This window comes from Phyllobates terribilis, unplaced genomic scaffold (genome assembly GCF_046119375.1).
Source record: "Phyllobates terribilis strain yellow unplaced genomic scaffold, ASM4611937v1 Scaffold_5__5_contigs__length_657084704, whole genome shotgun sequence".
NCBI lineage: Eukaryota > Metazoa > Chordata > Amphibia > Anura > Dendrobatidae > Phyllobates > Phyllobates terribilis.
In genome coordinates, this window is record NW_027362765.1 from 95,587,869 (window position 1) to 95,615,555 (window position 27,687).

Consider the following 27,687-nt stretch of genomic DNA (forward strand, 5'->3'; position numbering starts at 1 on the left):
ATGTAATTCCGGCGTTTGCGTTGCTAGGAGACCGTAAACAACTGTGCTAGTAGGTCGCCTTGGGAACAAAATACCTAGCAGAGCGGAGGTAATGGAGATTGCGGGATATTAATGACTCATTTATGTAATTAGCTGCTGATTTCTCTGGTCAGAACCTCTAATTGCCTATAGCAGGTAGTATAAGCGTTTTGCATGGTCGAACTATAAGTCCCAGCAAGCCCTTTTTACTGGTACATGTAGTTCTTAGCCTCTGTTTACTTATTGTGTTAGGAGGGTCATGCTTTATGGGCAGAAAGGTGACAGGGGCACCTAGGAAATAATCACAACGTGCACATGGTCACTGCCGGACCCGGCTATCACATGATCGGCGCCTGTGCAGATCCCATCTGCTGTGATTTTAGTCATTAGATGGCTGGAAGGGGGCTCCCTCCAGGTTTACCAGGGGCCTTGTGCACCAAGTGGGCCCCTCTTCACTTTCAATTTTTCCATCTCCTCTTCCCTATCAGGGCTTGTGGGGTCTTTTCAGTACTGGCTGTAGATTTTATCGTTACCATGTATATGTGTTTTTCATGTGGCGGTGCTGTATATGTGGTTTTTCATGTGGTGGTGCTGTATATGTGGTTTTTATGTGGCGGTGCTGTATATGTGGTTTTTCATGTGGCGGTGCTGTATATGTGGTTTTTATGTGGCGGTGCTGTATATGTGGTTTTTCATGTGGCGGTGCTGTATATGTGGTTTTTCATGTGGCGGTGCTGTATATGTGGTTTTTATGTGGCGGTGCTGTATATGTGGTTTTTATGTGGCGATGCTGTATATGTGGTTTTTATGTGGCGATGCTGTATATGTGGTTTTTATGTGGCGGTGCTGTATATGTGGTTTTTATGTGGCGATGCTGTATATGTGGTTTTTATGTGGCGGTGCTGTATATGTGGTTTTTATGTGGCGGTGCTGTATATGTGGTTTTTATGTGGTGGTGCTGTATATGTGGTTTTTCATGTGGCGGTGCTGTATATGTGGTTTTTATGTGGCGATGCTGTATATGTGGTTTTTATGTGGCGGTGCTGTATATGTGGTTTTTCATGTGGCGGTGCTGTATATGTGGTTTTTATGTGGCGGTGCTGTATATGTGGTTTTTATGTGGCGATGCTGTATATGTGGTTTTTATGTGGCGATGCTGTATATGTGGTTTTTATGTGGCGGTGCTGTATATGTGGTTTTTATGTGGTGGTGCTGTATATGTGGTTTTTATGTGGCGGTGCTGTATATGTGGTTTTTATGTGGCGGTGCTGTATATGTGGTTTTTATGTGGCGATGCTGTATATGTGGTTTTTCATGTGGCGGTGCTGTATATGTGGTTTTTATGTGGCGGTGCTGTATATGTGGTTTTTATGTGGCGGTGCTGTATATGTGGTTTTTATGTGGCGATGCTGTATATGTGGTTTTTATGTGGCGGTGCTGTATATGTGGTTTTTATGTGGTGGTGCTGTATATGTGGTTTTTATGTGGCGGTGCTGTATATGTGGTTTTTATGTGGCGGTGCTGTATATGTGGTTTTTATGTGGCGATGCTGTATATGTGGTTTTTATGTGGCGGTGCTGTATATGTGGTTTTTCATGTGGCGGTGCTGTATATGTGGTTTTTATGTGGTGGTGCTGTATATGTGGTTTTTATGCGGCGGTGCTGTATATGTGTTTTTTATGTGGCGATGCTGTATATGTGGTTTTTATGTGGTGGTGCTGTATATGTGGTTTTTCATGTGGCGGTGCTGTATATGTGGTTTTTATGTGGTGGTGCTGTATATGTGTTTTTTATGTGGCGATGCTGTATATGTGGTTTTTATGTGGCGGTGCTGTATATGTGGTTTTTCATGCGGCGGTGCTGTATATGTGGTTTTTATGTGGCGGTGCTGTATATGTGGTTTTTATGTGGTGGTGCTGTATATGTGTTTTTTATGTGGCGGTGCTGTATATGTGGTTTTTATGCGACGATGCTGTATATGTGGTTTTTATGTGGTGGTGCTGTATATGTGGTTTTTATGTGGTGGTGCTGTATATGTGTTTTTCATGCGGCGGTGCTGTATATGTGGTTTTTCATGCGGCGGTGCTGTATATGTGGTTTTTATGTGGTGGTGCTGTATATGTGGTTTTTATGCGGCGGTGCTGTATATGTGTTTTTTATGTGGCGATGCTGTATATGTGGTTTTTATGTGGTGGTGCTGTATATGTGGTTTTTCATGTGGCGGTGCTGTATATGTGGTTTTTATGTGGTGGTGCTGTATATGTGTTTTTTATGTGGCGATGCTGTATATGTGGTTTTTATGTGGCGGTGCTGTATATGTGGTTTTTCATGCGGCGGTGCTGTATATGTGGTTTTTATGTGGCGGTGCTGTATATGTGGTTTTTATGTGGTGGTGCTGTATATGTGTTTTTTATGTGGCGGTGCTGTATATGTGGTTTTTATGCGACGATGCTGTATATGTGGTTTTTATGTGGTGGTGCTGTATATGTGGTTTTTATGTGGTGGTGCTGTATATGTGTTTTTCATGCGGCGGTGCTGTATATGTGGTTTGTCATGCGGCGGTGCTGTATATGTGGTTTTTCATGCGGCGGTGCTGTATATGTGGTTTTTATGTGGCGGTGCTGTATATGTGGTTTTTATGTGGTGGTGCTGTATATGTGTTTTTTATGTGGCGGTGCTGTATATGTGGTTTTTATGTGGTGGTGCTGTATATGTGGTTTTTATGTGGCGGTGCTGTATATGTGGTTTTTCATGCGGCGGTGCTGTATATGTGGTTTTTATGTGGCGGTGCTGTATATGTGGTTTTTATGTGGTGGTGCTGTATATGTGGTTCTTATGTGGTGGTGCTGTATATGTGTTTTTATGTGGCGGTGCTGTATATGTGGTTTTTATGTGGCGGTGCTGTATATGTGGTTTTTATGTGGCGGTGCTGTATATGTGGTTTTTATGCGGCGGTGCTGTATATGTGGTTTTTATGTGGCGGTGCTGTATATGTGGTTTTTATGCGGCGGTGCTGTATATGTGGTTTTTATGTGGCGGTGCTGTATATGTGGTTTTTATGTGGCGGTGCTGTATATGTGGTTTTTATGTGGCGGTGCTGTATATGTGGTTTTTATGTGGTGGTGCTGTATATGTGGTTTTTATGTGGTGGTGCTGTATATGTGTTTTTCATGCGGCGGTGCTGTATATGTGGTTTTTCATGCGGCGGTGCTGTATATGTGGTTTTTCATGCGGCGGTGCTGTATATGTGGTTTTTATGTGGCGGTGCTGTATATGTGGTTTTTATGTGGTGGTGCTGTATATGTGGTTTTTCATGCGGCGGTGCTGTATATGTGGTTTTTATGTGGCGGTGCTGTATATGTGGTTTTTATGTGGTGGTGCTGTATATGTGGTTCTTATGTGGTGGTGCTGTATATGTGTTTTTATGTGGCGGTGCTGTATATGTGGTTTTTATGTGGCGGTGCTGTATATGTGGTTTTTATATGGCGGTGCTGTATATGTGGTTTTTATGCGGCGGTGCTGTATATGTGGTTTTTATGTGGCGGTGCTGTATATGTGGTTTTTATGTGGCGGTGCTGTATATGTGGTTTTTATGTGGCGGTGCTGTATATGTGGTTTTTATGTGGTGGTGCTGTATATGTGGTTTTTATGTGGTGGTGCTGTATATGTGTTTTTCATGCGGCGGTGCTGTATATGTGGTTTTTCATGCGGCGGTGCTGTATATGTGGTTTTTCATGCGGCGGTGCTGTATATGTGGTTTTTATGTGGCGGTGCTGTATATGTGGTTTTTATGTGGTGGTGCTGTATATGTGTTTTTTATGTGGCGGTGCTGTATATGTGGTTTTTATGTGGTGGTGCTGTATATGTGGTTTTTATGTGGCGGTGCTGTATATGTGGTTTTTCATGCGGCGGTGCTGTATATGTGGTTTTTATGTGGCGGTGCTGTATATGTGGTTTTTATGTGGTGGTGCTGTATATGTGGTTCTTATGTGGTGGTGCTGTATATGTGTTTTTATGTGGCGGTGCTGTATATGTGGTTTTTATGTGGCGGTGCTGTATATGTGGTTTTTATGTGGCGGTGCTGTATATGTGGTTTTTATGCGGCGGTGCTGTATATGTGGTTTTTATATGGCGGTGCTGTATATGTGGTTTTTATGCGGCGGTGCTGTATATGTGGTTTTTATGCGGCGGTGCTGTATATGTGGTTTTTATGTGGCGGTGCTGTATATGTGGTTTTTATGTGGCGGTGCTGTATATGTGGTTTTTATGTGGTGGTGCTGTATATGTGGTTTTTATGTGGTGGTGCTGTATATGTGGTTCTTATGTGGTGGTGCTGTATATGTGGTTTTTATGTGGCGGTGCTGTATATGTGGTTTTTATGTGGCGGTGCTGTATATGTGGTTTTTATGTGGTGGTGCTGTATATGTGGTTTTTATGTGGTGGTGCTGTATATGTGGTTTTTCATGCGGCGGTGCTGTATATGTGGTTTTTCATGCGGGCGGTGCTGTATATGTGGTTTTTCATGCGGCGGTGCTGTATATGTGGTTTTTATGTGGCGGTGCTGTATATGTGGTTTTTATGTGGTGGTGCTGTATATGTGGTTTTTTATGTGGCGGTGCTGTATATGTGGTTTTTATGTGGCGGTGCTGTATATGTGGTTTTTATGTGGTGGTGCTGTATATGTGGTTTTTTATGTGGCGGTGCTGTATATGTGTTTTTTATGTGGCGGTGCTGTATATGTGGTTTTTCATGCGGCGGTGCTGTATATGTGGTTTTTATGTGGCGGTGCTGTATATGTGGTTTTTCATGCGGCGGTGCTGTATATGTGGTTTTTATGTGGCGGTGCTGTATATGTGGTTTTTATGTGGTGGTGCTGTATATGTGGTTTTTATGTGGTGGTGCTGTATATGTGGTTTTTCATGCGGCGGTGCTGTATATGTGGTTTTTATGCGGCGGTGCTGTATATGTGGTTTTTATGTGGCGGTGCTGTATATGTGGTTTTTATGTGGCGGTGCTGTATATGTGGTTTTTTATGTGGCGGTGCTGTATATGTGGTTTTTATGTGGCGGTGCTGTATATGTGGTTTTTATGTGGTGGTGCTGTATATGTGGTTTTTATGTGGTGGTGCTGTATATGTGGTTTTTATGTGGCGGTGCTGTATATGTGGTTTTTATGTGGTGGTGCTGTATATGTGGTTTTTATGTGGTGGTGCTGTATATGTGGTTTTCATGCGGCGGTGCTGTATATGTGATTTTTCATGCGGCGGTGCTGTATATGTGGTTTTTATGCGGCAGTGCTGTATATGTGGTTTTTATGTGGTGGTGCTGTATATGTGGTTTTTCATGCGGCGGTGCTGTATATGTGGTTTTTATGTGGCGGTGCTGTATATGTGGTTTTTATGTGGTGGTGCTGTATATGTGGTTTTTCATGCGGCGGTGCTGTATATGTGTTTTTTTATGTGGCGGTGCTGTATATGTGGTTTTTATGTGGTGGTGCTGTATATGTGGTTTTTATGTGGTGGTGCTGTATATGTGGTTTTTCATGTGGCGGTGCTGTATATGTGGTTTTTCATGTGGCGGTGCTGTATATGTGTTTTTTTATGTGGCGGTGCTGTATATGTGGTTTTTATGTGGTGGTGCTGTATATGTGGTTTTTATGTGGCGGTGCTGTATATGTGGTTTTTCATGCGGCGGTGCTGTATATGTGGTTTTTCATGCGGCGGTGCTGTATATGTGGTTTTTATGTGGTGGTGCTGTATATGTGTTTTTTTATGTGGCGGTGCTGTATATGTGGTTTTTATGCGGCAGTGCTGTATATGTGGTTTTTATGTGGTGGTGCTGTATATGTGGTTTTTCATGCGGCGGTGCTGTATATGTGTTTTTTTATGTGGCGGTGCTGTATATGTGGTTTTTCATGCGGCGGTGCTGTATATGTGTTTTTTTATGTGGCGGTGCTGTATATGTGGTTTTTCATGCGGCGGTGCTGTATATGTGGTTTTTATGTGGTGGTGCTGTATATGTGGTTTTTCATGCGGCGGTGCTGTATATGTGTTTTTATGTGGTGGTGCTGTATATGTGGTTTTTCATGTGGCGGTGCTGTATATGTGGTTTTTATGTGGCGGTGCTGCATATGTGGTTTTTCATGTGGCGGTGCTGTATATGTGGTTTTTATGTGGTGGTGCTGTATATGTGGTTTTTATGTGGCGGTGCTGTATATGTGGTTTTTATGTGGCGGTGCTGTATATGTGGTTTTTATGTGGCGGTGCTGTATATGTGGTTTTTATGTGGCGGTGCTGTATATGTGGTTTTTATGTGGCGGTGCTGTATATGTGGTGGTGCTGTATATGTGGTTTTTCATGCGGCGGTGCTGTATATGTGGTTTTTATGTGGTGGTGCTGTATATGTGGTTTTTATGTGGTGGTGCTGTATATGTGTTTTTTTATGTGGCGGTGCTGTATATGTGGTTTTTATGCGGCAGTGCTGTATATGTGGTTTTTATGTGGCGGTGCTGTATATGTGGTTTTTCATGCGGCGGTGCTGTATATGTGGTTTTTATGTGGCGGTGCTGTATATGTGGTTTTTATGTGGCGGTGCTGTATATGTGGTTTTTATGTGGTGGTGCTGTATATGTGGTTTTTATGTGGCGGTGCTGTATATCTGGTTTTCATGCGGCGGTGCTGTATATGTGGTTTTCATGTGGCGGTGCAGTATATGTGGTTTTTATGTGGTGGTGCTGTATATGTGGTTTTATGTGGCGGTGCTGTATATGTGGTTTTTATGTGGTGGTGCTGTATATGTGGTTTTTATGTGGCGGTGCTGTATATGTGGTTTTTATGTGGCGGTGCTGTATATGTGGTTTTTATGTGGCGGTGCTGTATATGTGGTTTTTCATGCGGCGGTGCTGTATATGTGGTTTTTCATGCGGCGGTGCTGTATATGTGGTTTTTATGTGGTGGTGCTGTATATGTGTTTTTTTATGTGGCGGTGCTGTATATGTGGTTTTTATGCAGCGGTGCTGTATATGTGGTTTTCATGTGGCGGTACTGTATATGTGGTTTTTATGTGGCGGTGCTGTATATGTGGTTTTTATGCGGCAGTGCTGTATATGTGGTTTTTATGTGGCGGTGCTGTATATGTGGTTTTTCATGCGGCGGTGCTGTATATGTGGTTTTTATGTGGTGGTGCTGTATATGTGTTTTTTATGTGGCGGTACTGTATATGTGGTTTTTCATGCGGCGGTGCTGTATATGTGGTTTTTCATGCGGCGGTGCTGTATATGTGGTTTTTATGTGGTGGTGCTGTATATGTGGTTTTTATGTGGTGGTGCTGTATATGTGGTTTTTATGTGGCGGTGCTGTATATGTGGTTTTTCATGCGGCGGTGCTGTATATGTGGTTTTTATGTGGTGGTGCTGTATATGTGGTTTTTATGTGGTGGTGCTGTATATGTGGTTTTTATGTGGTGGTGCTGTATATGTGTTTTTTATGTGGTGGTGCTGTATATGTGGTTTTTCATGCGGCTGTGCTGTATATGTGGTTTTTATGTGGTGGTGCTGTATATGTGGTTTTTATGTGGCAGTGCTGTATATGTGTTTTTTCATGCGGCGGTGCTGTATATGTGGTTTTTATGTGGTGGTGCTGTATATGTGTTTTTTCATGCGGCGGTGCTGTATATGTGGTTTTTATGTGGTGGTGCTGTATATGTGGTTTTTCATGCGGCGGTGCTGTATATGTGGTTTTAATGTGGCGGTGCTGTATATGTGGTTTTTTATGTGGCGATGCTGTATATGTGGTTTTTCATGCGGCGGTGCTGTATATGTGGTTTTTATGTGGCGGTACTGTATATGTGGTTTTTCATGCGGCGGTGCTGTATATGTGTTTTTATGTGGTGGTGCTGTATTTGTGGTTTTTCATGTGGCGGTGCTGTATATGTGGTTTTTATGTGGCGGTGCTGTATATGTGGTTTTTCATGCGGCGGTGCTGTATATGTGGTTTTTATGTGGTGGTGCTGTATATGTGGTTTTTATGTGGCGGTGCTGTATATGTGGTTTTTCATGTGGCGGTGCTGTATATGTGGTTTTTCATGCGGCGGTGCTGTATATGTGGTTTTTATGCGGCAGTGCTGTATATGTGGTTTTTATGTGGCGGTGCTGTATATGTGGTTTTTCATGCGGCGGTGCTGTATATGTGGTTTTTATGTGGTGGTGCTGTATATGTGTTTATTATGTGGCGGTACTGTATATGTGGTTTTTCATGCGGCGGTGCTGTATATGTGGTTTTTATGTGGCGGTGCTGTATATGTGGTTTTTCATGCGGCGGTGCTGTATATGTGGTTTTTATGTGGTGGTGCTGTATATGTGGTTTTTATGTGGTGGTGCTGTATATGTGGTTTTTATGTGGTGGTGCTGTATATGTGGTTTTTCATGCGGCTGTGCTGTATATGTGGTTTTTATGTGGTGGTGCTGTATATGTGGTTTTTATGTGGCAGTGCTGTATATGTGGTTTTTATGTGGCGGTGCTGTATATGTGGTTTTTATGTGGCGGTGCTGTATATGTGGTTTTTCATGCGGCGGTGCTGTATATGTGGTTTTTATGTGGCGGTGCTGTATATGTGTTTTTTCACACGACGATGCTGTATATGTGGTTTTTATGTGGCGGTGCTGTATATGTGGTTTTCATGTGGCGGTGCTGTATATGTGGTTTTATACATGGCAGTGATGTATATGTGGTTTTCATGTGGCGGTACTGTATATGTGGTTTTATACATGGCAGTGCTGTATATGTGGTTTTCATGTGGCGGTACTGTACATGTGTTTTTTCACACGACGATGCTGTATATGTGGTTTTTATGCAGCGGTGCTGTATATGTGGTTTTCATGTGGCGGTACTGTATATGTGGTTTTTCACATGACGATGCTGTATATGTGGTTTTTATGTGGCGGTGCTGTATATGTGGTTTTTATGCAGCGGTGCTGTATATGTGGTTTTCATGTGGCGGTACTGTATATGTGGTTTTTCACACGACGATGCTGTATATGTGGTTTTTATGCAGCGGTGCTGTATATGTGGTTTTCATGTGGCGGTACTGTATATGTGGTTTTTCACACGACGATGCTGTATATGTGGTGGTGCTGTATATGTGGTTTTTCACACGACGATGCTGTATATGTGGTTTTTATGTGGCGGTGCTGTATATGTGGTTTTTATGTGGCGGTGCTGTATATGTGGTTTTTATGCAGCGGTGCTGTATATGTGGTTTTCATGTGGCGGTACTGTATATGTGGTTTTTCACACGACGATGCTGTATATGTGGTTTTTCATGTGGTGGTGCTGTATATGTGGTTTTTCACACGACGATGCTGTATATGTGGTTTTTATGTGGCGGTGCTGTATATGTGTTTTTTATGTGGCGGTGCTGTATATGTGGTTTTTCATGTGGCGGTGCTGTATATGTGGTTTTTATGTGGCGGTGCTGTATATGTGTTTTTTATGTGGCGGTGCTGTATATGTGGTTTTTCATGTGGCGGTGCTGTATATGTGGTTTTTCATGTGGCGGTGCTGTATATGTGGTTTTTATGTGGCAGTGCTGTATATGTGGTTTTTATGTGGCGGTGCTGTATATGTGGTTTTTATGTGGCGGTGCTGTATATGTGGTTTTTATGTGGCGGTGCTGTATATGTGGTTTTTATGTGGCGGTGCTGTATATGTGGTTTTTATGTGGCGGTGCTGTATATGTGTTTTTTATGTGGCGGTGCTGTATATGTGGTTTTTCATGTGGCGGTGCTGTATATGTGGTTTTTATGTGGCGGTGCTGTATATGTGTTTTTTATGTGGCGGTGCTGTATATGTGGTTTTTCATGTGGCGGTGCTGTATATGTGGTTTTTATGTGGCGGTGCTGTATATGTGGTTTTTATGTGGCGGTGCTGTATATGTGGTTTTTATGTGGCGGTGCTGTATATGTGGTTTTTCATGCGGCGGTGCTGTATATGTGGTTTATATGTGGCGGTGCTGTATATGTGGTTTTTATGTGGTGGTGCTGTATATGTGGTTTTTATGTGGTGGTGCTGTATATGTGGTTTTTCATGCGGCTGTGCTGTATATGTGGTTTTTATGTGGTGGTGGTGTATATGTGGTTTTTATGTGGCAGTGCTGTATATGTGTTTTTTCATGCGGCGGTGCTGTATATGTGGTTTTTATGCGGCGGTGCTGTATATGTGGTTTTTATGTGGTGGTGCTGTATATGTGGTTTTTATGTGGTGGTGCTGTATATGTGTTTTTTCATGCGGCGGTGCTGTATATGTGGTTTTTATGTGGTGGTGCTGTATATGTGTTTTTTATGTGGCGGTGCTGTATATGTGGTTTTTATGTGGTGGTGCTGTATATGTGGTTTTTTATGTGGCGGTGCTGTATATGTGGTTTTTATGTGGTGGTGCTGTATATGTGTTTTTTCATGCGGCGGTGCTGTATATGTGGTTTTTATGTGGCGGTGCTGTATATGTGGTTTTTTATGTGGCGGTGCTGTATATATGGTTTTTCATGCGGCGGTGCTGTATATGTGGTTTTTATGTGGCGGTACTGTATATGTGGTTTTTCATGCGGCGGTGCTGTATATGTGTTTTTATGTGGTGGTGCTGTATATGTGGTTTTTCATGTGGCGGTGCTGTATATGTGGTTTTTTATGCGGCGGTGCTGTATATGTGTTTTTATGTGGTGGTGCTGTATATGTGGTTTTTCATGTGGCGGTGCTGTATATGTGGTTTTTCATGCGGCGGTGCTGTATATGTGTTTTTATGTGGTGGTGCTGTATATGTGGTTTTTCATGCGGCGGTGCTGTATATGTGGTTTTTATGTGGTGGTGCTGTATATGTGGTTTTTCATGTGGCGGTGCTGTATATGTGGTTTTTATGTGGCGGTGCTGTATATGTGGTTTTTCATGCGGCGGTGCTGTATATGTGGTTTTTATGTGGCGGTGCTGTATATGTGGTTTTCATGTGGCGGTGCTGTATATGTGGTTTTATACATGGCAGTGATGTATATGTGGTTTTCATGTGGCGGTACTGTATATGTGGTTTTTCACACGACGATGCTGTATATGTGGTTTTTATGTGGCGGTGCTGTATATGTGGTTTTTATGTGGCGGTGCTGTATATGTGGTTTTTATGCAGCGGTGCTGTATATGTGGTTTTCATGTGGCGGTACTGTATATGTGGTTTTTCACACGACGATGCTGTATATGTGGTTTTTATGCAGCGGTGCTGTATATGTGGTTTTCATGTGGCGGTACTGTATATGTGGTTTTTCACACGACGATGCTGTATATGTGGTGGTGCTGTATATGTGGTTTTTCACACGACGATGCTGTATATGTGTTTTTTATGTGGCGGTGCTGTATATGTGGTTTTTATGTGGCGGTGCTGTATATGTGGTTTTTATGCAGCGGTGCTGTATATGTGGTTTTCATGTGGCGGTACTGTATATGTGGTTTTTCACACGACGATGCTGTATATGTGGTTTTTATGTGGCGGTGCTGTATATGTGGGTTTTCATGTGGCGGTGCTGTATATGTGGTTTTATACATGGCAGTGCTGTATATGTGGTTTTCATGTGGCGGTACTGTATATGCGTTTTTTCACACGACGATGCTGTATATGTGGTTTTTATGTGGCGGTGCTGTATATGTGGTTTTTATGTGGCGGTGCTGTATATGTGGTTTTCATGTGGCGGTGCTGTATATGTGGTTTTATACATGGCAGTGATGTATATGTGTTTTTCATGTGGCGGTACTGTATATGTGGTTTTATACATGGCAGTGCTGTATATGTGGTTTTCATGTGGCGGTACTGTACATGTGTTTTTTCACACGACGATGCTGTATATGTGGTTTTTATGCAGCGGTGCTGTATATGTGGTTTTCATGTGGCGGTACTGTATATGTGGTTTTTCACACGACGATGCTGTATATGTGGTTTTTATGTGGCGGTGCTGTATATGTGGTTTTTATGTGGCGGTGCTGTATATGTGGTTTTTATGCAGCGGTGCTGTATATGTGGTTTTCATGTGGCGGTACTGTATATGTGGTTTTTCACACGACGATGCTGTATATGTGGTTTTTATGTGGTGGTGCTGTATATGTGGTTTTTATGTGGCGGTGCTGTATATGTGGTTTTTCATGCGGCGGTGCTGTATATGTGGTTTTTATGCAGCGGTGCTGTATATGTGGTTTTTATGTGGCGATGCTGTATATGTGGTTTTTATGTGGCGGTGCTGTATATGTGGTTTTTATGTGGCGGTGCTGTATATGTGGTTTTTATGTGGCGATGCTGTATATGTGGTTTTTATGTGGCGATGCTGTATATGTGGTTTTTATGTGGCGGTGCTGTATATGTGGTTTTTATGTGGCGGTGCTGTATATGTGGTTTTTATGTGGCGATGCTGTATATGTGGTTTTTATGCAGCGGTGCTGTATATGTGGTTTTTATGTGGCGATGCTGTATATGTGGTTTTTATGTGGCGATGCTGTATATGTGGTTTTTATGTGGCGGTGCTGTATATGTGGTTTTTATGTGGTGGTGCTGTATATGTGGTTTTTATGTGGCGGTGCTGTATATGTGGTTTTTCATGCGGCGGTGCTGTATATGTGTTTTTTATGCGGCGGTGCTGTATATGTGGTTTTTATGTGGCGATGCTGTATATGTGGTTTTTATGTGGCGATGCTGTATATGTGGTTTTTATGTGGCGGTGCTGTATATGTGGTTTTTATGTGGCGGTGCTGTATATGTGGTTTTTATGTGGCGATGCTGTATATGTGTTTTTTATGTGGCGGTGCTGTATATGTGGTTTTTATGTGGTGGTGCTGTATATGTGGTTTTTATGTGGCGGTGCTGTATATGTGGTTTTTCATGCGGCGGTGCTGTATATGTGTTTTTTATGTGGCGGTGCTGTATATGTGGTTTTTATGTGGCGGTGCTGTATATGTGGTTTTTATGTGGCGGTGCTGTATATGTCGTTTTTCACGCAGCGGGACTGTATATATGGTTTTATTATTTAATATATTTTACATTTTTTTATTTTTTGTAATTATTTATTGGTGACTTGAACCTGCGATCACTTGGTCACTGTAAAATATCCGTCTCCTATGAAATCCAGCCATGGGCGTACAAACATGGCAGACATGGGGTCTTTCAGTACACCTCCCACTTGCTATGATACAGCATCGGCACCCGGCAATCATGTTGCAAGAGGACCAATGGAAATCGGAAGGGACACCTCCCCCGTTTCCAATCTTTTAAATGCTGCTGTCCTGATTGACAACTGCATCTGAGAGGTTAAAGTGCTGCGATCGGATCTGCCTGTACAACACAGCCGGCACATGGAGCAGGTACAGCTCCTGAACATGCTGTGTGGACCCAGATTTTATACCTTAAGTGGGTCTTACCGAATTGGGGGGATCTCCCATCTTTCTAAGACTTGGCCGCAGGTGCACGGTATAGGTGCAGCATTGAAGGGGTTATTCCCATCTTCATAGATGGGTATTATTGGATACAAGCAATTTTGCCATTTCCTGCTTAATTATCAGTCATTCTTGACATATGAACACTTTTCTTTTGTTTACAGCTCGTTTCCTTGGTGACCGACCACTGCTAGAAAGTAAAACATGTGCCGTGCTAGCACACTCTTTTCTATTGAGCTTGTGAGCACTGTTTTGGAGCTGGCCAGGATTGCCGGAGCGCGCCATTACCTCCTAATCTCGGCCTGCTTCAGCGCTGTGCTTACTCGCTAGTCAGCAGTGGTGGTCGGTCTCCAAAGCAACGAGAAGAAAACTGTTAATATCTCTACAATGACTGCAAATTTTAAAGATGTTGTCCACGGCTTTATCATTGATGACCCATCCTTAGGACAGGTCATCCATGTCTGATCGGTCGGGGTGTATATCTTCTTTCCTCCCTTCCAGGCATCATGGAGATCGTATACGTCTACACGCGGAAACGCAGCGAATTTGGCCGACAATGCAATTTTTCGGATCGCCCAGCAGAACTGCACGTGGATATACTGCCCGACCCCTCACAGGCTCTGAACTTCATAGAGAGGAACCCATGTGACATGGGCATCCAGTGCGCCCACGACATGTCCGAGCACGAGGTAACATGTAGGAGCGGGACTGATCGTTTCTGATTTATCTAGTGTCATACTCCTATTAGCCAGTAGATGTCACTGCTGATGTGTGATACGTCTGTCCATCCGTCCAGAGTGTGCAAGACATTCATACATTTACTACACATCAGAGAACCTACCTAAGGGAGTCCTCCGGACGGCAGAGTCATCATTGGGGCCATGGGACGCATGAGCTTAGGAGTCGCCATAAAAAAAAATTGTACAAAATTAATCAAAATGGCGCACGGGGCATAACCATCATCATCAGTCACAATCTGGTGGCAGCATCCAAGTCTCAGACATATTAGTACCAGACAAAGCGACCCTATAATATTCCCAACACGGTGCCCATATAATAGTATCAGTGCCCATAGCAAAGTGTCAGCCCAAAGCCCCCAAATAATAGTGATACCATAAACTCCTATGTAATATGATCACTCTATTTCCAAAATAGTAGTGCCCATTATTAATGCCATCCTAATGCTGATAATATACAATCAGCCCTAGTGCCCACATATTACTAGCCCTAATGCCCACATATCAGCACCAGCCAATATAGGATTTCAACCCCCGAATACCCATATATTAATGTCTATGCTACATCCCATATATTAGTGCCAATATGATAGTACAGCCCTAGTACCCAAGTCACAGGACCAACCTTAGTGCCCATATATTAGTGCCCAGTGGCTGATCTAATTCCCATAATATACTGTCTGCTAGTTTCTGGCTATTGGTACCAGCCCTAGTGCCTATATAATAATGAAGCATTAGGGCCTTTATAATATTCCTATCCTAAGTGCCCATATAGTGATTACCAGATTTAGTGATAACCATAGTGCCATATTGCAGTACCAGCCATTGTGCCCTTGTAATATTGCTTTCCCAAGTGCCTATATAATAGTTCCAACCATAGTGCCCATATAATAATACCGCTATAGTGCTAATATAATAGTACCGCTATAATGCCCATATGAGAATACCGCTATAGTGCCCATATAATAACACCGCTATAGTGCCCATATAATAATACCGCTATAGTGCCCATATGATAATACCGCTATAGTGCCCATATGATAATACCGCTATAGTGCCCATATAATAATACCGCTATAGTGCCCATATGATAATACTGCTATAGTGCCCATATAATAGTACCAACCATAGTGCCCATATAATAGTACCAACCATAGTGCCCATATAATAATACTGCTATAGTTGTTGTGTTTAGATCTCAGCCCTAGTGCCCATACAATAGTGTCAGTCCCAGGGACTATATACCAGTACTTTCTTTCATGCCCATACAATAGGGTCAATATAATGCTAATATAATAATGCCAGCCATAGTGTCAATATAATAGTACCAACCATAGTGCCCATATAATAATACTGCTATAGTGGTTGTGTTAAGGTGTCGGACCTAGGGACTATATAACAGTACTATCTTTAATGCCCATATACTAATGCCAGCCATAGTGTCTATATAATACTGCCATCCCCAATGCCTATGTAGTTCCCTAATCCCCATACATTTGGCCTTGTTATAGGTCCAGCCTTGGTGTCAGTTTAGTAGTGCCAGACTCTATGTGATGGCCGTTGGCAGCCATATTAGTGTGAGCCATGATGCCTGATATACCCACACTTATCTGCTCCCATGCTTCACCCTCCCGCTCCTCACTTTTGTCGCCCCCCTCTTGTGCACATTTGAAGACTACAAGGTCCCCAGCGCTGCAAGGCTGCAGCGCTAACCACTGAGCCACCGTGCTGCCCGTGGATAGGTGATAAATGTATGGTCAGTTGGGGTGCCAATGGTTCTGAAAATGGGAGTCCCATGTCCCTTGAATGGAGCAGTGATGTGCATTTATGACTATCCCTCCATTCAGTTCCATGAGAATAGTGAGCATGTATGTGCACAACCACACCAATAGAAGTGAATGGAGGGGTGGTGTCACATGTGTACTATCACTCCTATAGAAGTGAATGGAGGGGTGGTGTCACATGTGTACTATCACTCCTACAGAAGTGAATGGAGGGGGTGGTCTCACATGTGTACTATCATTTCTACAGAAGTGAATGGAGGGGGTGGTCTCACATGTGTACTATCACTTCTACAGAAGTGAATGGAGGGGGTGGTCTCACATGTGTACTATCACTCCTATAGAAGTGAATGGAGGGGGTGGTCTCACATGTGTACTATCACTCCTATAGAAGTGAATGGAGGGGGTGGTCTCACATGTGTACTATCACTCCTATAGAAGTGAATAGAGGGAGTGGTCACACATGCGCACTATCACTCCTATTGAAGTAAATGGAGCAGTTCTGTATGCACACTATCACTCTCATAGAAGTGAATGCAGGGGTGGTCTTGCATGCTCATTACCACTAGAAGTGAATGGAGGGGGGTGGTCGCACATGCTCATTACCACTCTCATAGAAGTGAATGGAGGGGGTGGTCGCACATGCGCATTACTAATCTTATAGAAGTGAATGGAGGGGGTGGTCGCACATGCGCATTACCAATCTTATAGAAGTGAATGGAGGGGGTGGTCGCACATGCGCATTACCAATCTTATAGAAGTGAATGGAGGGGGTGGTCGCACATGCTCATTACCACTCTTCCACTCTTATAGAAGTGAATAGAGGGGGTGGTCGCACATGCGCATTACCAATCTTATAGAAGTGAATGGAGGGGGTGGTCGCACTTGCTCATTTCCACTCTCATAGAAGTGAGTGGAGGGGGTGGTCGCACATGCTCATTACTACTCTCATAGAAGTGAATGGAGGGGGTGGTCGCACATATGACGTCTTCGCCTTTAGAAAAACGGTGGATATTGGTAAAGATCTCCAGACAGACCAGACTGACCTTCTTTCTCTATCTTTCTCCATCTTTCTCCATAGGTGAACACAGAAAGGTTTGAGATGGAGACGCGAGGAGTTAACCACGTGGAGGGCGGCTGGCCGAAAGATATTAACCCCCAAGAAATGGAACAGACCACCCGTTACAGGAAGAAAGTGGAGAAGGACGACCATTATGTCACCACCATCACTCAGCTGGGCAGTGTAAGGGGGTCCTTCAGTTATTTCTTTTTTTGTTCCCGGAGAACCCCTTTAGTGAGGACTCATCTGCCACAGCCACTTTTAGTTTTTTTCACTTTCTTTTTTTCCATCCTCCACCTTCCAATAGCCATAACTTTATTATTTTATGATGGATGAATCATATTTTGTAATGCCGCCATTTACATTACTGCACATACAGTTTTTTATGTTTTTCTACTTTTCCAAGCTTAAAAAAACCTTAAGATATCTTTTTTTGTTGTTGTTTTCATGTTCACTTTTTTTTACTAATGTCATTTTGGTCACCTTTTATACTATTTCTTTTAGGGGAGCAAAAATCCACAATTCCGGAATTTTGTTTTTTTCATACCACGTCCCATGCTGGATAAATAATTCATTATTTTAATAGTTTGGATTGTTGCAATACTAATTCTAGATTTTTTTGATACTTTAGCTTTTTTTTCTGTTTTAAGCATATATATCGTATATTTATTTATTTTTTACTATTTTTTTTTTTTTTTTTTTTTTCATTTTAACACTTTTTTTTTAGTCCCTTTGGTGACTTGCAGTTTATCTTAAAGTCAGCGTTCCCCTATTAAGTCCTTCATTGGGCTCCAGGCAGCCATGATAACCCACCGGCACCTCACAATTGTGTTGTTTGGGCGATGAAGTGACAGCGGTGACCCCACTAATATGACATATCGATAGGGGTGGACCTATTTTGGACAAGCGCTTTGGCTTCTATAATGTGATATTTTTCTAGATTGGTGGGGGTCCCACCACTGGACTCCTTCCTTGTCACTTGCTCACCCCCCCGCCCAGTCTGCAAGAAGCATGGGGGGGTACCAGAGCGCTGTGCCGCTCCATACAAAGTCTATGGCACTGACTAATGGGCATGCGCGATAGCTTCTCAAGGCTGGGGTCTTGCGGACAACAATGAACGAAGGACACAAGTGATCAGTGGGGGTCCATGTAACTGTTCATGTAAACTGGAATGCTCCTTTAAATAGTCCCATAAAAGTGATACTTAAGGAGTAGGTGAGGTTGGAGCTTCTTAGGTTTCCCGAAAACACTATTGTAGCTGACATAACAAGAAATCCATCTACCGCTAATCATCTGGCTCTGTGGTTACGAGGAGCGGTGGGATGGAGAGCCACGGGTCCTGATTTACAGCTCGGCTGGTGTTATCTTGTCATCCCAGGTGATGGAGCACTGCATCAAGCAGAACAACGCCATCAATATTTACGAGGAGTACTTCGAAGAAGAGGAGGAGCTGGAAGGGATGGACGAGGCGCCTTCTGCCAAGACCATTAATGTATTCAGGTAGCAGCTTCGCTAATAGACGAGGTAGAGGGGGCTGGGGCAAGGAAGGCTTAACCCATTGGGCTGCAGACCACTCTGATCAGGCCTGGCATCCTCAAAAGTTGTGCTTTGGTGCCCTTCCAGGTCCACCTACAGGTCAATGGGATGGGTTCAGAGGTTGCACATAGGTTTGCACCTGAATCTTTGGACCATTTAAAGGGCTTAGGTAGTTTTAGTAAAAGTGGCGACTTTCTTCGAGTCCTTCTTCCAGAACCAGCACCCCCCATAAGATTAGGTGGAGAGGGTGCTGATCCAGATTATTTCAGTGGCTCGTTTCCCTCCATTCAGGGTCATGTTTAGCACGTAGGAAATAGGGTACCTGATAAAGCCCACAACTTGTAAATGGGAAGCGGATACATCACCGAGAGAAAATTGCCTCTGAGACTGTCCCTGACAGTTTACAGGTCGTGTCTGGTATTGCAGGTCACTTCAATGGAGCAGGGCTGCAATACCAGATACAACCTGTGGGCAGGGGCGGCGCTGTTTCAGTTTTTTTCTACTGCTGGAGAGTTTTTTTCTGATCATTGATCTGCCGCTCTTTAACAGTGGTGAAACTACAATACCCGGCCTGCAGCTGTGAGAGCATGATGGGGGTAGTAGTCGCAGGTTTAAGACCACTGCTGTAGATCGTCCATATACATAAATATATATGACTGTTCTTTCTACAGAGACCCCAATGAGATCAAGCGTACAGCCACACATCTCTCCTGGCACCCTGACGGCAGCAGGAAGCTGGCGGTGGCTTATTCCTGTCTGGAGTTCCAGAGAGCCCCCAAAGACATGAGCTACGACGCGTATATCTGGGACATCGGTGAGGAAAGATTCATTCATACAGACCTGTAATGCCAACCGAATACGACCCTCATATCTGCTCATGTCCCCCTATCATGCAGAGAATCCAAACAAGCCGGAGCTGACCCTGAAACCCGTGTCCCCGCTGGTCAGCCTGGAATACAACCCAAAGGACTCCCACATCCTAGTCGGGGGCTGCTACAATGGACAGATCAGTACGTATCATAGGGACGGCAAATAAACTGATCGTGTAACTACTGCCCTCTAGTGGTGGCAAGAAGATTAGCAATAGACAGACTATAAATTGTTCCCTGTTATCAGCCAGCTCAGACTAGGGAGAAGCTGATTGAGGTCTTCAGTGGGAAGTCCCTGACCTCACGATTGCTGCTTTATTTCACATTCATCCAGTGCACTCCATTTCTAATTTACAGTGTAGAGAAAAAGTAGAAACTATCGACAAGCAGGATAGATACTGCTGATGTTATTGTGTATTTAGTACTTTGATTGCATACTGGGTTCTGTCTGTGACTCACAATTCCTTAAAAAAGGCTTTAACACCCCCAAATTATATATACATATATACAGTACAGACCAAAAGTTTGGACACACCTTCTCATTTAAAGATTTTTCTGTATTTTCATGACTTTGAAAATTGTACATTCACACTGAAGGCATCAAAACTATGAATTAACACATGTGGAATTATATACTTAACAAAAAAGTGTGAAACAACTGAAAATATGTCTTATATTCTAGGTTCTTCAAAGTAGACACCTTTTGCTTTGATGACTGCTTTGCACACTCTTGGCATTCTCTTGATGAGCTTCAAGAGGTAGTCACCGGAAATGGTCTTCCAACAATCTTGAAGGAGTTCCCAGAGATGCTTAGCACTTGTTGGCCCTTTTGCCTTCACTCTGCGGTCCAGCTCACCCCAAACCATCTCGATTGGGTTCAGGTCTGGTGACTGTGGAGGCCAGGTCATCTGGCGTAGCACCCCATCACTCTCCTTCTTGGTCAAATAGCCCTTACACAGCCTGGAGGTGTGTTTGGGGTCACTGTCCTGTTGAAAAATAAATGATGGTCCAACTACACGCAAACCGGATGGAATAGCATGCCTCTGCAAGATGCTGTGGTAGCCATGCTGGTTCAGTATGCCTTCAATTTTGAATAAATCCCCAACAGTGTCACCAGCAAAGCACCCCCGTACCATCACACCTCCTCCTCCATGCTTCACGGTGAGAACCAGGCATGTAGAGTCCATCCGTTCACCTTTTCTGCGTCGCACAAAGACACGGTGGTTGGAACCAAAGATGTCAAATTTGGACTCATCAGGCCAAAGCACAGATTTCCACTGGTCTAATGTCCATTCCTTGTGTTCTTTAGCCCAAACAAGTCTCTTCTGCTTGTTGCCTGTCCTTAGCAGTGGTTTCCTAGCAGCTATTTTACCATGAAGGCCTGCTGCACAAAGTCTCCTCTTAACAGATGTTGAAGAGATGTGTCTGCTGCTAGAACTCTATGTGGCATTGACCTGGTCTCTAATCTGAGCTGCTGTTAACCTGCGATTTCTGAGGCTGGTGACTCGGATAAACTTATCCTCAGAAGCAGAGGTGACTCTTGGTCTTCCTTTCCAGGGGCGGTCCTCATGTGAGCCAGGTTCTTTGTAGCGCTTGATGGTTTTTGCAACTGCACTTGGGGACACTTTCAAAGTTTTCCCAATTTTTCAGACTGATTGAACTTCATTTCTTAAAGTAATGATGGCCACTCGTTTTTCTTTACTTAGCTGCTTTTTTCTTGCCATAATACAAATTCTAACAGTCTATTCAGTAGGACTATCAGTTATGTATCCACCAGACTTCTGCACAACACAACTGATGGTCCCAACCCCATTTTATAAGGCAAGAAATCCCACTTATTAAACCTGACAGGGCACACCTGTGAAGTGAAAACCATTTCCGGTGACTACCTCTTGAAGCTCATCAAGAGAATGCCAAGAGTGTGCAAAGCAGTCATCAAAGTAAAAGGTGGCTACTTTGAAGAACCTAGAATATAAGACATATTTTCAGTTGTTTCACGCTTTTTTGTTAAGTATATAATTCCACATGTGTTGATTCATAGTTTTGATGCCTTCAGTGTGAATGTACAATTTTCATACTCATAAAAATTCAGAAAAATCTTTAAATGAGAAGGTGTGTCCAAACTTTTGGTCTGTACTGTATACATATATATGCAAAAAAACATGCTTGTTGATGGTTTCCACTTGATAATATAGTACAATATAAAGCTATAAAGCTGGAGGTCAAAATTGGGGTCTTCTTAGGGTCACTGCCTCTCCTCTCTCTAGTTTTGGGGGCAATCGGGTGGAAAACTGAGTCAGCAGAAGTGTTCTTTCTTAACTCTATAGTGTCCTGCTCTTGTCTTCCAGCTTACTGGGACACGAGGAAAGGGGGGCAACCGGTGGAGCTGTCTGTCATTGAACATAGCCACCGTGATCCCGTGTACAAGGTCATATGGCTTCAGTCAAAAACCGGCATGGAGTGTTTCTCAACTTCCACAGATGGACAGGTGACCAGGAGATCATGACCCTCTGGACTTGGCTTCCATCTTGTTTCAGTTTCTGATGGGGCCTTGCATAATTTTTCTCCAAACTTGGGCTTCAATCTAACTTCCCTTTAAGCTTGGTAGTATCATTGCCCTGTTATAACAGCAGTGCTAAGTTATAACAGCAGTTCCTCTCCCTCACTCTGTGACCACGTGGACCTGCTACATGGAAGGGGTTATGATACGCAAACACTTCCTTTAAAACCTCGTCTAAGGTGATTGCATTGCCATAAAAAATACTGTTTCTAGAAATTAATATAACTTTTTTTTATTCTTTTTGGTGAATTTTGGCTACAGGTCTTATGGTGGGACATACGGAAGATGAGCGAGCCAACAGAAAAGCTGATCCTGGACATCACAAAGAAAGGGAACCTTGACTTGGCTTTAGGTGGCATCTCCCTAGAGTTTGAGCCCACCATAGTAAGTGTGTAGAACTGGTAACTACAAGCCCATTGATATCTTGCCCAGGCATCACAAAGATTGGTGATCACATCTGTCAGAAGCCATGGTCATATACAGTAGATCAATCCAAATTGTGAGCAGAATTAGGAAAAGTCACAGGAGAGCAAGCAGGCCGTGCAGTGTGCAGCCGCGAGCGTGCCACAGGCAACATGTAAACTCCGCCCACTGCAGCCAGGAGCCGAGGTGATTGGTTGGAAATAAGCCAGTTTGTTAGTTTTGCTTTTTCTGCTTTTTATCATAGCCAACCAAGTTCATGGTGGGGACAGAACAAGGCATGGTGGTATCCTGTAACCGGAAGGCAAAGACCCCTGCTGAAAAGATTGTGTGCACGTACAGCGGTCATCATGGTCCCATCTACTCTGTACAGAGGAATCCATTTTTCCCAAAAAATTTCCTAACAGTTGGAGACTGGACAGCTCGGATCTGGTCAGAGGACTCTCGGGAGTCCTCCATCATGTGGACTAAGTAAAGCTAAACGGTTTGATGCTGAGATTTCTGCCTTGGTAGCAGGATTAGGAAAGGCACAGGAGAGCTAGCAGGCTGCGCAGGGTGCAGCAGCGTGCATGTCACAGGCAGAGTGTAAACTTCACCCACTGCAGACAGTACCAGCTCTAGCCACGGCACTCTTCCTGTCAGGGAACCAACAATCAAGAAGAGGTCGAATAATAGCGGTCCACAGATTGTCCCAAAACAGCTGCTACAGCAGCGCCCAAGTAGAAGCCACATCCACCTTGTAGAAGCCAAAGTGCCCCGAATAATAAGCCACAGTACACCCAGTACCTACAATAGTGCCCCTAGTACAAGCCACATCACCCCTAGTAGAAGCAAGAATATCCTGAAAAAATGCCACAATGCCACAAGAATAGCCACTGCGTCACCATAATAGCTAGTTTTTCCAGTAAGTCTCACAGTAAATGCCACATTGCCCACAGCCACATGGCACATACCCAGCATATCTTTCTACTCCAGGTATCACTCCAGCTACCTAACAGATGCCGCCTGGAGTCCAGTACGCCCATCTGTGTTCCTGACCACCAAGATGGACGGGACCTTGGATGTTTGGGACTATTTATTCAAGCAGAACAACCCCTCCCTGAGCCTGAAGGTACTGTCTATGTGTTGGGTATATGGGTATTTATGGGGAACTGTCAAACGTTTGCCGCCAACTACTGAGTTTTTCTGTCGGCTGACCCCTACTACTACTACTATCACAACTTCTACTAACGCTACCAGTACTATTGGCATTACTATTACCACTCGTACTAGGAAAAGTACAATTATCACTATTACTACTACTACCAGTGCTATTACCACCACTACTACTATCAGTACTACCGATGCCACCAGTACTATTGCCACAATTACTACTACTACTATCAGTACTATTATCACTACTTCTACTAACACTACCAGTACTATTGCCATTACTACTACCACTAGTACTAGGAAAAGTACTATTATCACTATTACTACTACTGTCAGTGCTATTACCACCACTACTACTATCAGTACTATTATCACTACTAGTGTCATACTTGGGTACCAAGGGCCCGCCAGTAACATTGATTCTGGGAGCCCAGTCTTCAGTGGCATGCAAATGTAATACTAGGATACTATGTGCTTTTCTGCAGCAGTTTTATGTCATTTCAGCCAAGGCTTCCATAGACTAATAAACAAGATACTGTGTACTTCGTCAAGCACTGTGCTTATGGGGGGCCCACCGGGGGATTTACCTGTTCTCCTGTGGGCCAGTCCAAACCTGATCACTACTACTACAACTATTACCTGTACCATTACTACCACTACTACTCTCACTACTTCTACAACCTTCAGCATTAGTACTATCTATGATAACTCTACTACTATCTCTACTACTACTTTTACTATAACCACTGCTTTTATCCTTATCGCTACTGGTACCTCTATTATTATTTGTACTACCACTATTGCTATTTCTACTACTAAGATCCCTACTACCAGTAACAAGACTACTGATAATCTCCACTTCAACTACCATTACTACTACTATCCATACAACTACCATCGCTAGTACTACTATCCCTACTATACTTCTACTACCACCACCATCACTACTACTAATACTACCCCTGCTAATCACTACAATTACTACTACCAAAACCTGTTGTGGGAACGCTGACTGTTGAATGAGCGGGGTCTCTGTGGTCAGGCGGTCCACTGCTGTGAACGCTTCTTCCTCCCGCAGGTGTGTGATGAGGCGCTCTACAGCCTCCGCTTACAAGATAATGGCCGCTTCGTAGCTTGTGGCTCTAAGATGGGCCTGACAACTCTGCTGGAGCTGTCCCCCGGACTGTGCACTTTACAGAGAAATGAGAAGAACATTGCCACTGCGGTAAGTCCAGTCATATCCTGGGTTACAGCTTATTTTATACTCCAGAGCTGCATTCTCAATTCTGCAGGCCTCCGAGCTGAAATCTCCTAGCGTTCATTACTTGCTTTGGTGATTTGCATTCTGGGAATTGTAGAATTATCTAATGTAGAGAAAGCTAACTGTCCCCCAATGCGGAGCTGTTAGAGGTGCCTGTTGACAAGCTTGCTGACTGTTTCCAGTGGTAGCCACCAGACCTGTGATTGCAGACAATAACCGCAGTATCCATTTGTTTTGTTAAGTGCCTGTTTTTAAGACTTAAAGGAGCACTCTGCCCTTCCTTCTGGTGCCATAGATGTTTGAGCGAGAGACGAAACGGGAGAAGATCCTGGAGGCACGACATCGAGAGATGCGTCTGAAGGAACGGAGCAAAGCCGAGCCGGGCAAAGAGGAGGAAAGCAAGGATGATAAACCCGAGGACAACATGGAGGAACTGATCTCCAAGGCCGAGAAGGAATTCTTTGAGATCATCAAGGCTGAGCGCAAGTGGCGAGAACAGGAAGTGAAGAAACAGGAAGTGGAGGAGGACCAGGTATTGTCCACATGAGTTTCTGTGCTCCGTTTGGGTAAAAGAACGCCGTCTGCTGGCAAACAGCAGTGAAACTGTCTGCTCAGTATGCCCCGCCAATTTATATAGGACACGCCCCAACCGGAGGCATTTGAATCTCAAATAGTAAATCTGACCCCTTTATTGTACCCCCAAAATATATGCAGACCCCTCAAACTACTACAGACCCGAGACAAGACCCCTTAAACAAAAACAGACCCCAGGCTGTTAAATAAATACAGACCCCAGCTCAGATCCCAAAATGAATATAAACCCCAGAAGAGACCCCTTAAACCAAAAAAGCCCCCCAGACCATACCCTCAAAATAAATACAGACTCCTAAATAAATAAAAACATCAGACCAGACCCCTCTTATACAAATCCTACACCCAATAGAAAAATGCAATGAGACCCCCTAGTTAAAAACAGATCCCTCATAGCCCGTTAAACTAATAGAGACCCTCAAGCCAGACCTCCAAACTAAATACAGACCCATTAAAGAAATACAAGGCCCAGAGCAGATTCCCTAAAAAAATACAGACCAGATCGGTGATAAATGACTGATCACTGAGGGTCCTAACCACTGAGACTTCGTGGATTGGTGGAATGGGGGGCCCACCCTTTCTTCCTCCCAGCACAGCGATGAGAAGTTTCGATAGACTGGTGGTCACACATTCGCCCATAATCTCCATTCATTCTATGGAGCTGAAGGAGACATCAAGTACAGACCCCCTTAATAAAGACATTAGACCGGAACCATGAGACCCCAGACCTGGCATCAGGACATTTTCCGCATTAAAGGCATGCAGCGATGGCGAGATGGGATTATAATTTAAAGACACGGCACCCAGGAAATTTGACAGCTATTACAGACATTACTAGAGCGTCAGCACATATGACAGAGCAGACATGGCCAATCAATCTCACTAAAAAGAATACTCCCCTATAGCAGTAAGCTTTGGAATGGTATTCAGCTATCGCTCTAATGTGCATGCCCCAGGCTTGAAGGCTGCTAGAGTTATTGGTCTCTGTTATCAGCCCCATCAGACATGTAACCGGTCACTGTATCTCTTTAAATCACATGCTTATATCTTCCACAGGAGAAGGAAGTATCAGAGGAGAAGGAGATTCTCTCACAGGTCAGTCCCGTGTACTGATCCCATGTAGCTGCCAATATGGTCACTGACTCAGCTTTCCCAGGCTCCTGAATAGCAAATGCTGGAAAAGCTGAGTGGCAACCCCTGTAACAATGCAGGGGATGTGCTTTCCCCACGTGCTCTGTGCATACATTAAACCCTCTCGCTATCTTCTCTACAGGCCTGACCCCGCTTATGGTGCCACAGCCAAACCATTGAAGACTGCGATGATATGAGTTTATTATTTTACTCTTTTTTTTCCTATTTTCAATGTTTGAATAAATAATTTATTGCAATATTTGCTATCTTATCCATCATTATTTTTAGTGCAGACTGATTGTAAACCTGGCATTACACAAGATCGTTAGTTACATTACGTCTTAGTTATACTTCATCCACATCCAAAGCTGCGTTCAGCATTCTGATGGTTTCTTGTATCTCTTTACTGTCCCCTGCTGGTTCAGTGTAATATGTAATATGGTTAATATTAACCATCTACAACAAAAGGACCCCGGCTGCTATCAACACCAAACATTGGCGTCATGGGAGACTGTGCGGGAGGCACCCAAATTGGCACGCCGCCTAACAGAGATTAACAGCGACAGTTAAGTGGTTAAACAGCAGCGATCAGAGCTTTTAGAGGAAGGTGCTGGCTGTATAACACAGCTGACACCTACCATGTATGGAGTGTGATCAGCTCCTGAGCCATTTGCATACACAAGCACCTGACATTTGTGTACGTCACACATCAGGAAGGGGTTAAATTATGTGCTATACACCATTCACTACAAAGCTGCATCTAGAACTCTGCTAACTCTACAGTACTTTACATTTAGCTCTGCTGCCCTCTGCTGGTGTTGTCAAATCCGCAGTTTATGAAAAACAGCTCCTATTTTTTTCTACTGTTTAAAGTCGAATTAGGAAACTGTTCACATCCAGAGCTGCATTTATAATTCTGCTGGTTGCAACTTTTTGATATACATTGTGTTGAAATGTATCACCAACTGCAAGATTGTTGGTAAATGCAAACTACATCCTGAGGTTAAAAACCTGTACGGAGCTTATTCTTTTCACAGCTGAGGGTTTGTTCCAATTGTATCCAATCCTATTAGTCCAGAAGTTGTTACATTCTATAGATGGGGACCCAAAGCTTAAAAAGAG

The 27,687-nt window shown here is 43.6% G+C and overlaps 1 protein-coding gene across 3 annotated transcripts; it reads left to right on the forward strand.

The window, feature by feature from the left end:
- On the forward strand, nt 1–26,824 carry DNAI2 (dynein axonemal intermediate chain 2). Of its 3 annotated transcripts, XM_073680995.1 has the most exons (14): nt 1–88; nt 13,969–14,156; nt 17,067–17,228; nt 18,424–18,545; nt 19,253–19,395; nt 19,478–19,591; nt 21,799–21,938; nt 22,272–22,394; nt 22,678–22,901; nt 23,406–23,541; nt 24,661–24,807; nt 25,139–25,375; nt 26,491–26,529; nt 26,708–26,824. In XM_073680995.1, exons 2-14 carry the CDS (start codon nt 13,974–13,976, stop codon nt 26,711–26,713), a joined length of 1,776 nt encoding a protein of 591 aa, XP_073537096.1. In that variant the 5' UTR covers nt 1–88; nt 13,969–13,973; the 3' UTR covers nt 26,714–26,824. The 3 variants fall into 3 exon arrangements, with proteins under 3 accessions (XP_073537096.1, XP_073537094.1, XP_073537095.1); XM_073680993.1 differs by lacking the exon at nt 26,708–26,824 and having other exon boundaries at nt 26,491–26,547; XM_073680994.1 differs by lacking the exon at nt 26,708–26,824 and having other exon boundaries at nt 73–174; nt 26,491–26,547.
- The last annotated feature ends 863 nt before the right edge of the window (nt 26,825–27,687 follow it).